Raw genomic sequence first — 13,931 nt, 5'->3', positions numbered from 1 at the left:
TGGCGTTTCCCTGAACACGGGGAGGCCAGGGGCAAGTGCTCTGAGATGTACAGGGAATGGAAGGAATCGCATAACTGCAACCATGGAAACAGGAGCTGCAGCTGAGCCACCCTGGGCCTCAGACTGTACCTGCTCCAGTGAGGGCTGCACATCTGAGGTACGGACTGTGTCTGACGCTGGAGAAAATGATGGGTTAAAATCCAGCCCCTTGAATCTGACACTTGTCTGTGGTGTAAACTGGGGGAGCTGACTTCATTTCTCAGACACGGAACTTTTTCAGCAATTTGATACGGGACGCACCACAATGAGACCTGAGTGCCCACAGCACCTGCCTCCCTGCAGCCGAGTCAGCGGCTTCTTATAGGCCCCATTTCTCACTAAAATGCACCCAAAGACAAAGGTGCTTTCGGGGATTGGGGGAGTGAGAAGCGCCTGCCTGGGAAGGTCTCTGCAGGGAGTGGCTGGAGTTGCTGGAGCCAAGGCAGGCTGCAGGCACAGCTGCGTTACACAAGTGGACACCTTACCCCTGGACCTTCTCCAATAGCGCCGGCATGGGGACATACCTCATACTTGTTTTTCACAGGAGGAAACTGACTTAGACCAGCAGAAGGGGTTATTTCACTGTAAGTTCCAGTGATAATAGAGAATCTCAAATTCAAATCTAGGATGCCTGATCCAGGGCATAGGGAGTGTGATCACTGCCCTTCTATTTACTGTATAGAATCACAATTTGCTGCATAGGCTTTGGGACTCTAAAACAGCCTGCCACCCAGATGCCCTCTGGCCTTCCTGAGAGATCTGTTCCAATCCAAGAACCCCCATGACAGGAGACAAGGAAAATGCAGAAGACTACAAAGCAAGGGCTTAGTGCAGGATCAGATGACTGGTGTTCTGAAAGCAATGGAGAATGTTGGTAGTGCAGGTTAAAATTAAAAATGGTCATTGCACAGGGCATAGCATTTAAAAAGTAATGACTCACCCCGCTGGCATGGGTCAGTGCTTGAGCTTCCACCCGTGCACAAAGAGTTCCTTGGTTAGAGTCCCAGTCAGAGCACATGCCCGGATTGCAGGCTCCATCCCCAGTAGGGTGTGGAGGAAGCAGCGATCAGTGATTCCCTGGCATCATTGATGTTTCTTTTCTAAGATAAGGGACTCAATTTTCTTTAATATTTTATCGATTTCACAGAGGAAGGGAAAGGCACAGAAAGATAGAAACATCAATGATGAGAGAGAATCAGTGATAAGCTGCCTCCAGGAAGCCCCACCTGGGGATCTAGCAGGGGCCCACGCATGTGCTCTGAGGGGAAAAGGAACTGACCTCCTGATTCATAGGTAGACTGAGTCCCCCTGACTGGCTATCATTGTTTGTTTTTTTTTCTCTCTCTCTCTCCACCTCCCTTGGTCTATGAAATCATTAAAAATATTTTAAAAATCAATTAAATATACTTATCAATTTAGTAAAATAAATTAATATATTTTTATTGATTTCAGAGAGGAAGGGAGTAGAGAGAAACATTAATGATGAGAGAGAATGATTGATTGATTGGCTGCCTCCTGCAGTTCCCCACACTGGGGATTGAGCCTGCAACCTGGACAGCTGATCTTGACTAGAAGCTCACCCTGGACCTTTCAGTCCAAAGGCTGATGCTCTATTCACTGAGCCAAACTAACTAGGACAATTAAATTTTTTAAGTAAAAAATATTAAAACATATTATTCTAATACAAAAAATGTTTATTTCCCAAAGTAAAAAAGGCACAAAATGAGTGAAATTCCAACATCCATCTTTGTTGTTCTCAATCCTATTGTTAAAGAAAATTGCCAAAACTCATAGCACATTAGGCAGAACATATGATGTTTTAACAAAGATACAGACTCAGCAAATATACTTCTGAGAAAATGCTCACCACAAATCCTTAGGAAAAATACAATCCAACAGTGAGGCAGCACAATAAACCTCCCCCCAAAAAAGTTTAAATAAATTAGGATTGACCGAACAAATTTTGCTCTAGGATGTGGAGAATGTGAATCCCTAACACACTGCTGAAAAAAAATGTAAAAAACTATAATCAGCTAAAGTTTATTTTCTATTTTTAAAGAATAGTTTATTAATTTTTAGAGACAAGGAAGAGGGAGAGAAACATTGATGAAAGAGTGCCATATCGGCCAGCCGCCTCCTGCACACCCACTTCTGTGGATCTAGCCCACAAGCCAGGCACATATCACCACTGGCAATCAAATCCACAACCCTGTGTTCCATGAGATGATGGCCAAGCACTGAGCAACAATGGCCCTGGTGGTATATTCCATTGAGATCACAATTTGCTAATCTCAGTAAATTTAAACATTCATCTACTCAAAAACCCAGATTATGCACTGAATTTTTGACAAAGGTAAATAACACTTATATACATACAAGGAATTATACAGAAATGTTTGTACCAGCTCTGTTAGAAATAACCAAATATTTATTAAAATGGACAAACTGATGACGATGTATCAATGATAAGAAAACCTCTCAGAGCCTGAACTGGTTTGGCTCAGTGGATAGAGTCCTGTCCTGTGGACCGAAGGGTCCAAGGTTTGATTCTGGTCAAGGGCATGTACCTTGGTTGTGGGCACATCCCCAATAGGGGGAGGTGCAGGAGGCAGCTGACAGATTGAGCGATGTTTCTAACTCTCTACCCATTTCCCTTCCTCTCTGTAATGGGGTGACCCGCAGAGGACCACCAGGGACTCAGGTCAAGATTTAGGAGCCTTTATTAAGCTGGCCAGCGACTACAGTTACAGCACCCTGCCAAGATGAGGCTGAACTGCAGTGCCGACTACAGGAGTTACATTTTATTATTAAATTCTGTGCAGGCCCAGAGAAAAATGTCTTTCAAATTCTGGGCCCCCAACATGGAGGAAACTCTCTTTATTTATACTTTTTCCAGTCGTCTGTCTCCCAAATTTGGAATGAGATTTCCAGGCCTTCTGAGAAAGAAGGCCTGCTGGGAAGGGGCCATGAGGCCATATCTCAAGGCCTGGCAACTGTCTGGGTGTCAGCACTGACAACTCTGTCTGGGGCATAGTTTAAGGCCTCTCTGGAATGGGAGTAGTCATATTTTCCTTATTATTTAAGACACAAGCCATACTATCAGGGTTAAAATTTCAACCAATTTTTTCCCTTTATTGAATAAGATTTTACAAATATGTCCTTATCCTCCCAATGTCCCGATCCTCCACCTCACACCGAGCATTCTGGAAAGTTTCCACAATAAAATATATTTTTTTAAAAAAATAATATCTATTAGAAAAAACCTTGAGGTACTAATATAACTTGAAAAAATCTCCAAGTATTTATGAAAAAAAAATTAAAGCAGAAAAATACTTAAAAAAATAGTTTCCTATGAAAATGGGATGTAAATCCATGGAAACTAGGAAAGCTGTGAAGAACAGGAACAGGTTAAAATAGGACATGAAGCAAATACACAGTGAAACATATAGTCAGCATTTTGACTATAATAATGGTTTCAGTTTCTGGCACATGTCAAGATTTATGAAACACTATACTTAACACATGGTAACTTACTCATTACAGCTGTTAAAAATGGTTCAAGATAAAAACAAATGTATGTTCACCTATTTTTGAAGCACAGGTTTCACAATTCTATATTCATTCCACATTCATATACCCTCTGGGTGAGTCTCATGTCAGTACAGAAAATGTAACAAACGATGAAGAACTTTCACCCAAACCCACAAAGCCACATACTTTGAGTAAAGACAGCCTCTGTCTCCATCATTGTTTTGCTGCCTGAGCACCAATGGCTCTGATGGGAACATTTGAGAAGACAAAAGAGCCACAAAACATCTTGATTATAATCAATGACAATGACTGCTCCACAGAAGATAAACATGCCTGGGGTCCCTACGATCTGTGTCCACAGAGCTCCTGTAGTCTTTTCCCCCAAATAATTCCTGGATGCACAGTTAGATGAGGACCATTCCATCTAATGGGCTGCAGTCTCGTCCAACAACAATTAGGTCAGTTTTCCTGAAGTGAAAGGGTTTCCCTCACTGCTATGGTCCTCAAACCAGTGACCATCACCCATGAAATTGTAGGCATTAGGGCACATGGCCCTCTGCAACACCTGGGCAAGAGATACCCTTCACATCTATTGGCATCCCTTGCAAACAAGAAAAAAAATTCATGCTCCCAGACATACTTGAGGTTTTCACAGCTACCCCCTCTTTGGAGTGATCTCTGTGTCTCAAATCATCCATCTTCACATGAGAACTAGAGTGTCCACCGTGTTTCTTAGGAAAATATGGGCAGCAGTGTAAATTTGACAACAACTGCTGAGCTAATTTCTGAACCATACGGTTCCCCCAAGGGCAAAAATGGTTGACACCCCAAAAAAGTTTTTCAACTCATCATGCTTGGAAAGCCCAGATCTCCTTATAAACTAACCTATAAAGTTAATAGAACACCCAACATTTCTTAGGAAAAAGCCTTCATTATTTTTTTTTTTAATATATTTTATTGATTTTTTACAGAGAGGAAGGGAGAGAGATAGAGAGTTAGAAACATCGATGAGAGAGAAACATCGATCAGCTGCCTCCTGCACATCTCCTACTGGGGATATGCCCGCAACCCAGGCACATGCCCTTGACCAGAATCGAACCCGGGACCTTTCAGTCCGCAGGCTGACGCTCTATCCACTGAGCCAAACCGGTTTCGGCAGCCTTCATTATTTTACAAACCAAACAGAACAGAGACTGGCAGTTCTTCCATTGATGACTCAGGCACTCAATAAATTCATCACTGGCATCTAGGGAAAGTGTTTCTGAAAATGGCAGTCCCTCTGTGTGGGGAACTGATATAGGGTTGAGCCTTGGACGACCTGCTGGCAAAGTCACAAACAAGTCTCAGCTTAGAGGGCTCAGTCCTCTTAGCATAATTAGGCTTGACCTTATAACACTCCCCAGATCTCACCTGGGAAGTAATGGGCTGAGGGAAGTGCAGGAAGTGTAACTATGGTCAAAACAGGTGAAACTCACAAGAACTGTGTAACTATGATAACCTCTGCCTTGCTTACCTCTGACTATAAAAGGTCGGTGCTGCCTGAGCACCGGTGGAAGTCCTTCCTCTTGAGTTGGACTTACCCGCCTGGCCCCCCAATATTCCCAAATTATCTCTTCTTTTCTCTTTCATTTGTGTGCGGCTCCTCTTCCAGATCCTGAACCCTGAACCATGCGGGACGTGGAGGGAAACATTTACAACACCTCCGCAACATGTTTATGGGGGCCAAGGGAAATCAGTCCTATGTGGCAACTCATGACAGGGAAACAAGAAAGAACAAGGGGCTCAGGTATTCCTCATTTTCTTCAACAAATTAGACAACAGACTTAGCTTCCCTGGGCACATGAGGATGGGGATTGACGCCGTTTGTAGAGACCCTATAGGTGGTTCAGATGAAATACCTTCAGCAACAGAAATATGCAGGGACACAGATCTGGCAGGACATCCGGTATATTAGAACATTCAAGATAATTACATAGTGTTCCAACATAAAAACACACAAACACAATAGCAAAAACACTTATGGGAACTTTACATAATATAGGTGATTAAATATATGAGATACAATTCAGAAAAATGAGGATTCACAAATTTTGTTGTACTATTGCTAAGGCCTCACTAAGAAACCACATTTCCTACACATCTAAGAAATTTCTCCCATTTGTACTCCTATGCAGAGAGCGAATCTAGAAATTTGGATGAGATACACCTCACAATAATTGCACTCATAATAGCTTTCTCCATTGTGAACTCTCTGATGATAATGGAGACCACTTCTACCTTTATAAGATTTCCCACATTCAGTACATTTATAAGGCTTTTCTCCCATATGAACTCTCTGATGAATACTAAGGTGAGAGCTCTGGGTAAAAGATTTCCCACATTCACTGCATTGATAAGGCTTTTCTCCTGAATGAAGTCGCTGACGATAACAAAGGTCACTGCTAGTGGTAAAAGATTTCCCACATTCACTCCATTGATAAGGTTTTTCTCCCATATGAACTCTCTGATGTTGATAAAGGCTGGTCTTAGAGGGAAAAGATTTTCCACATTCACTGCATTGATAACGCTTTTCCCCGGTGTGACCTCTCTTAAGATACTGGAGACCACAGCTACGTTTATAAGATTTTCCACATTAAGTGCATTTATAAGGCTTTTCTCCAGTATGAACTCTCTGATGCTGATGAAGGATGTCCTTAGTGGTAAAAGATTTCCCACATTCACTGCAAATATAAGGCTTTTCTCCCGTATGAAGACTTTGATGATAAAGAAGGGCATGGCTCCGGGTAAAAGACTTCCCACATCCACTACACTTATAAGGCCTTTCTCCCGTATGAACTCTTTGATGAACACGAAGGGTAATGCTCTGGGTAAAAGATTTTCCACATTCACTGCATTTATAAGGCTTTTCACCTGTATGAATTCTCTGATGTATTTGAAGGATGGTTTTAGTGGTAAAAGATTTTCCACATTCACTGCATTGATAAGGCTTTTCTCCAGTGTGAACTCTCTGATGAGATCGAAGGGCAGTGCTCCATGCAAAAGATTTTCCACATTCACTGCATTTATAAGGCTTTTCACCTGTATGAACTCTCTGATGTATTTGAAGGATGGTTTTAGTGGTAAAAGATTTTCCACATTCATTGCATTTATAAGGCTTTTCACCTGTATGAACTCTCTGATGTATTTGAAGGATGGTTTTAGTGGTAAAAGATTTTCCACATTCACTGCATTGATAAGGCTTTTCTCCAGTGTGAACTCTCTGATGAGAACGAAGGGCACTGCTCCATGCAAAAGATTTTCCACATTCAATACACTGAAAAGGCTTTTCTCCTGTATGAACTCTATGATGATCACGAAGGGCACTGCTCCATGCAAAAGATTTTCCACATTCACTGCACTGATAAGGCTTTTCTCCAGTGTGACCTCTTTGTTGACAATGAAAGCTAGAAAATTTGGTAACATATTTTCCACATTCAGAGGACACAAAACACCGACTTCCAAGACGGACACCTTTTTCCTGAATAAACGTGTGCGTGCAACTAATGTCTCTCTTACATTCTTTTCTACTGCAATAATTTTTTCTCCTTTGAAATGTCATCCCACATGCCAAAATTGCAGTTGGACTGTCCCTGGTCTGAGTAGCCTTTAGGTGGAGATTTCCTGGCACGGTTAGGACACCCTGCTCACCCTGCCCGCATGTGAAACAATTCTGGGACACATTGAAATTGCAGCTCTTTGCAAGTGAGATCCTGTCCACACCTCTAGTGAAAGACTTCTCTTTCCCATGCTGCTGGTGAAATTTTCCATGGAAATAAAATCGTTTTGCACACGTTCCACACCTCAACAGTATCTGTCCGTGTTGTGTTCTCTGCCCCTCCATCATGTGGAAAATGTTTCCCAAGACCAGCCCACAACTCTCACAGGGGTGGCTCTTCTGGGAAGACAAGGCTAACTTGGGATTCCTTGCCTGTGACAATTTTACAGAAACCTTCTGTTCAGTCGTTGCCTCCACATTCTCTGCTCCACAGCAGCAACCTGAAGAAAAGAAACGCAGGTGAAGTGCATGTTGACCTGATAAAAACAGAATATCTTCACCTCAATTGTTATGTCACAACTGGACATGATTCCATACAATGATTTTCTTTTTTTTTTACAATGATTTTCAAGACAAGTCAGTGAGACTCTCAGGAAATGGCTGTTATATATAACATGGCCCAAAAGGTCACTGGATGATCAAAATCTCACCAAGGGAGGACAGGAGCATAGGCTGGTATAAAAAGAAGAGAGGCAGGGTCTGCTCGTTACTACTCCACAAATGGCTTCCTTTAGGACCTTTCATGCTGGCGTAATGAATCTGTGTTAAATAATTTCAATGTGCTCAAACCCATAAAATATCAATCATAATAAAGTATGTGATGTGCAGTGTCAATATAATACGGGTGCACTCTAAGGCTCTGCAGGCATGCCACAACACTGGAGTGCAGTAAAGCCGAGATGTGTGAAAGAGGTAGAGGTGCAAAGTTTAGAGAGGTTCAGGTTATCCATGGGCTGGGAGTCCCAGTAGAATGATCACTATTAAAATTGAGTCATAGGCAAAGTGTCAACACTAAGCAAGAAGAATTAGAATTGGGTGAGGAGTGGGCAATGGTAATAAAACCTTTTTGTTGTTGAACAAAATCGCTTCCTAGTTATGAATGTAACAAAGCCCAGGCGTGAGAACTGCCCACAAAGCCCTTCACCAAGGCAAGACTGCCTCTGGGTCTACCCTGTCATTGATAAAGCCATGTTTCTCCTGTGATCAACAACGATTTTACCTCTTAAATCCAAGTTGAGCATGGGAAAAATGATGCAAATCTTAAAAGAAAACCTAAAACGAGGTATGGTCAGCACTGTGGTACAACAACAAACCACAGATGAGATCACAGGCAAAAGACCTATGTGAGTGACATCAGCAAGATGGCAGAATCAGAGATGGAGAATCGTTCCCCATCCCAGAGTAAGTGGACAGCTATCCATGAAGAAAAATCCCACAGGAAATGGGAATAAGAGTACCATGAAGACACACAGTAATACAGAATACCAAATAAGGACAACTGCATAAAAAGGATGACAGGAAACTGGGTGAGGAAACACATTTGAAGATACCCAAGGTCAAAAAAAAGGGTTAGCCCTGACTGGTTTGGCTCAGTGGATAGAGCGTCGGCCTACGGACTGAAAGGTCCCGGGTTTGATTCCGGTCAAGGGCATGTACCTTGGTTGCGGGCACATCCCCAGTGCGGGGTGTGCAGGAGGCAGCTGATCGATGTTTCTAACTCTCTATCCCTCTCCCTTCCTCTCTGTAAAAATCAATAAAATATATTTTAAAAAAAGGGTTAATAACTAACTAACTAAGGAAATAAATAAATAAATAAATAAAGGAATCAAGGGTCGGCCCTAGTTGGTTTTCTCAGTGGATAGAGTGTGAGCCTGCGGACTGAAAGGTCCAAAGTTCCATTCCACTCAAGGGCACATGCCCAGTTTGTTGTGGGTTCAGTCCCCATTGGTGGAAATGCAGAAGGGAGTTGATCAGTGACACTTTCTCATCATTAATGTTTCTCTCTCTCTCTCTCTCTGTCCCGCTTCCTCTCAGAAATTAATAAAAAATATATTTTTTTAAAAAGTGGGTCAGCCCTAGCCGGTTGGGCTCAGTGGATAGAGCATTCACTTGTGGACTGAAGGGTTCCAGGTTCGATTCAGGTTAAGGGCACATGACCTGGTTGCGGGATTGTTCCCAGCTGGGCAGCATGCAGGAGGCAGGTAATTAATGATTCTCTCTCATCACTTATGTTTCTCTCTCGCTCTTTCTTGCTATCTGAAATCAATAAAAATATATTGTAAATAAATAAATAAAATAACGTGTTAGCGATACCACTATAAGCCACTGTGCTTTTGTTCTCATTGATTCTAGTGGCCTGTTTTCCAAAAACCCAGAAATTTTTGTTTCAAAACACCACACAATGCCCTGGCCAGTGTGACTCAGTTGTTTGGAGCAGCGTCCTGTGTTTTGAAGGGTGTAGGGTTCAATTCCCAGTTAAGGCACATATCAGAATGTGGGTTCCATAACCGGTTTTCAACTGTGCAGATGGCACCCAATTAATGTTTCCCCCTCATGTCTACCGCCCCCCCCCCCTCCATTTAACTTCCTCTCTCTGTAAAAGAAATAATAAATAAAGACATAAGGCCGAAACCGGTTTGGCTTAGTGGATAGAGCATCGGCCTGCTGATTGAAAGGTCCCAGGTTCGATTCCGGTCAAGGGCATGTACCTGTGTTGTGGGCACATCCCCAGTAGGAGATGTGCAGGAGGCAGCTGATCGATGTTTCTCTCTCATTGATGTTTCTGACTCTCTATCTCTCTCCCTTCCTCTCTTAAAAAATCAATAAAAAAAAAAAAAAATATATATATATATAAAAAAATAAAAAAAAAAAAAATAAAGACATAAGAATTTTAGGGTAGCCAAAAACAAAAGAGATCTCAAAAAGTCTAGAGGCAAAGTAAATAACAAGACAACCTACCAAAGCTTACGTATAACATTCAGAAAATGTAGCCCTAACTGGTTTGGTTTAGTGGGTAGAGCGTTGACTTGAGGACTTAAGGGTCCCAGGTTCAAAATAGGTCAAGGACATGTACCGTGGTGGCGGGCACATCCCCAGTAGGGAGTGTGCAGGAGGCAGCTGAATCGATGTTTCTCTATCATCTATGTTTCTCTCTATCCCTTTCTCTCCCTTCCTCCGTGTAAAAAATCAGTAAAATGTATTTTAAAAAAGAAAATGTAATTCTAAGGAGAAATTTTATAGAGATAAATGCCCACATTGTCACAAAAGATCTCAAAGAACCTAACATGGCACCTCAGGAAACTAGAAACACACCAGGAAAGTAAACCAAAGGTTTCAGAGGAAAGAAACCATAAATATTAGAACAAACAAAAATAAAAGAGAGACAAGACAAAAGAAAGGAATACCTAAAAGGTATATTTTTAAAAAAAGATATAAAAATGTGCAAGCCATTAGCTACACTAAAGAAAAACACACAAACAAAACCCAAGCCTCAAATAAGTAAAAAAAGAAATTAAAGATAAGACATTACACATGTCACTATGAACCAGAGTGCATCATAAGAGATGTTGATGTTAGGAGACGACATAACCCTCCATAGAGAAATCTGTCAAGATCCCACTATGAGCTCCTGAAATTAACAAACAAATTCAGAATCCTGTCCACGTGGCTCAGTGTTTCAGAGTGTGGCCCTCATGCCCCAAGGTTGTGGGTTTGATCCCCCATCAGGGCACATGTAGGGGACAACCAATGAATGCACAGATGGGTAGAACAGCACATCAATGCCTCACTCTCTTTGTTTCTCTCTCTAAAATCAATCAATAAATGCTGCCCGGTATGTCACACTGATTAAGCATTGACTCATGAACTAGGAGGTCACAGTTCGATTCTTTGTTAGGACACCTGCACTGGTGGTGAGCTCAATCACCAGTAGGGGGTCATGCAGGAGCCAGCTGATCAATGACTCTCTCTCCTCTCCCTCTGGGAAATAAAAAATACATATATTTAAACAAATAAATAAATAATTTAAAGAATAAATCAATATCCCTAGCCACTGTGCTTCACTGATGACAGTGCTGCTTGTGCACTGGAGGGCTAGGGTCTGATTCCCAGTCAAAGGTACATACCTGGGTTGCAGGTCCGATCCCCACTCACAGTAGAGGCAACATATGGGAGGCAGCCAAGCGATGTTTCTGTTTCTCTCTCTGTCTCTCACTCTCTCTCTAAAAAAACAATCAGTGGAAAAAATATCCTCACTATTCAGGTCAAGATAAAAGAAGAATAAAGAATTAAAATCAGAAAAGTTACAGAATGCAAAATAAACATGCCACCATTATTTCCATTTCTACAACCTCATGAGAAATTCTTTGATGGAAAAATGAAGAATGTAATCTAATTGACCAAAGAATCAAAAACCATAAAACCCAAACGAATAAATTCAACCAAAACGTGAAACATCTGTACAGTGAGACCTATAAGACAGTGATAAAACGCCCTGACAGGTTTGACTCAGTGGATAGAGCGTCAGCCTGCGGACTCAAGAGTCCCGGGCAAGTACTTTGGTCGCAGGCACATCGCCAGTAGGGGGTGTGCAGGAGGCAGCTGATCGATGTTTCTCTCTCATCGATGTTTCTAACTCTCTAAAAGACAGTGATGAAAGGAATGGAAGAAAACACAAATAAGTTGAAATACAACCTGTGTTCAAGGCTCTGAAAATGAAATATGGTGGAGATAGGTATCGTACACAAGGAAAACAACAGATTAAATGCAATTCCAAAAACTCCAATGGTATTTTACAAAGAAATGACTAGAAAATCTGAAAATGGAATCGGAAGACCTCCATTAACAAAAACAATCTTTTTAAAAAAATATGTTTTATTGAATTTTTACAGAGAGGAAGGGAAAGGAATAGCGAGTTAGAAACATTGATAGGAGAGAAACATCAATCAGGTGCCACCTGCACACTCCATACGGGATATGTGCTCTTAACCAAGGTACATTCCCTAGACCAGAATCAAACCTGGACCCCTTGAGACCGCCGGCTAGGGATCTATCCACTGAGTCAAATGGGCTAGGGTCGTGGTCGGCAAACTGCGGCTCGCGAGCCACACGCGGCTCTTTGGCCCCTTGAGTGTGTCTCTTCCACTAAATACCAAGTGCGGGCGCGCATGGACAGTGCGATTGAAACTTTGTGGCCCAAGCGCAGAAGTCGGTATTTTGTGGAAGAGCCACACTCAAGAGGCCAAAGAGCCGCGTGTGGCTCACGAACCGCAGTTTACGGACCACGGGAGGGCAACAAAAGCAGTCTTTTTTTTTTTTTTAAATATATTTTATTGATTTTTTACAGAGAGGAAGGGAGAGAGATAGAGAGTTAGAAATATCGATGAGAGAGAAACATCGATCAGGTACCTCCTGCACATCTCCTACTGGGGATGTGCCTGCAACCCAGGTACATGCCCTTGACCAGAATTGAACCTGGGACCTTTCAGTCCCCAGGCCGACGCTCTATCCACTGAGCCAAACCGGTTTCGGCCAAAAGCAGTCTTGAGCAAGAAGAAAGCTCTTGGCATCACACTTCCTGACTTCAATTTATTACAAAGAGAAAGCAAACAAACAGTGTGTTGCTGGAGAAAGACAGACACATACACCAACAGAACAGAACAGAAAACACAAAAAAACCCAGGCACATACTTTAAGTAATCTTTGACAAAGCTGCAAGCCACAGAAGAAGGGAAAGATAGTTTCTGCAATGAATGGTGCTGGTATAAACGGACATTCACATGTAAAACAACAAAACTGGACAGCACTGATAAAATTTAACTCAACTTGCAGAACAGAATTAAATGTCAGCGCTAAAACTTAAAACTCCTCAGGACAACCTAGAGAAAAAGTTTTGGAGGTTTGTTTTGGACAGGATTTTCTGAATGTGACACCAGCCACCACACAAAATAGAAAACATAAACAGTCCACACTGCAACAAATAAAGTAAATAGGGTCTTCACTGCACAACAGCAATGAACAAAATGAATGAAAGGCAATATAGAGAATAGAAGAAAATAGTTGCAAACCAAAGGAAGGAATCTCTTGGAGATATTGTGGATTCGGCTCTGATCAGCACAATAAAGCGAATATTGCGATATAGACAGAAATTCACACAAATAGTGGGAGTTCCCTGGGAATAATGAAGGTATGTTAATACTGTACTGCAGGCTAATAACAATGCAGTGACTCTGTCTCAAAAGCAAAGTGAATATAACTTCACTAACAATATTTAATTGCTAAGCACCTGAGCTTGCTATAAACATGGTGGCACTAGACCTGCTGAATGCCGGGTTGCCAAAAACATGAACTTTGTAGAAAAGCTGGTGTGGGAGAGTTATATCTGCAAAGCACAATTAAGCACATGCAAAAATATGTGTTCCTGTATGTCGTAGGCAATTAATATATAAAATATGCAAGGTATTCAAAAGACTAACAAAAAATACAGTTAATAAACAGGATAAGGATGTAGAGACAACTTTCAAAAAATATATACACATTACCAACAGGAATATGGAAAATGCTATCTTCACTAATCAAGGTGGAATTCTATAAGCTTCCTGCAACACTACCAACCACAAGTCCTTCCCTGTGAATTTAGTGCAACGGGGAGTATTGGGACTTCAGGAACAGAAGGGAGCAGCAGAAACAGACCAACCCTCCCAACAGCAACTACCCAGAAAACTGGAAAATCAAGCAGTACCACAGTCTACCTGGGAGGACAGAGCAC

General features: G+C 41.8%; 1 protein-coding gene across 1 annotated transcript; it reads right to left on the bottom strand.

Annotated features, from left to right (window-relative positions):
* Positions 1-5,706: 5,706 nt before the first annotated feature.
* On the bottom strand, positions 5,707-7,276 carry LOC138999804 (zinc finger protein 879-like). The gene has a single exon (XM_070402030.1). It carries the CDS (start codon positions 7,166-7,168, stop codon positions 6,203-6,205), a length of 966 nt encoding a protein of 321 aa, XP_070258131.1. The 5' UTR covers positions 7,169-7,276; the 3' UTR covers positions 5,707-6,202.
* Positions 7,277-13,931: the final 6,655 nt, after the last annotated feature.

Source organism: Myotis yumanensis, unplaced genomic scaffold (assembly GCF_028538775.1).
Source record: "Myotis yumanensis isolate MYYU_CA2020_CCGP unplaced genomic scaffold, mMyoYum1.0.hap1 SCAF_23, whole genome shotgun sequence".
NCBI classification, from domain to species: domain Eukaryota; kingdom Metazoa; phylum Chordata; class Mammalia; order Chiroptera; family Vespertilionidae; genus Myotis; species Myotis yumanensis.
This window is presented reverse-complemented; position numbering and strand designations above follow the sequence as displayed.

Excerpts from the sequence above, each read along its gene's own strand:
- LOC138999804 (XM_070402030.1), bottom strand. The coding sequence starts at position 7,168 with ATGACATTTCAAAGGAGAAAAAATTATTGCAGTAGAAAAGAATGTAAG.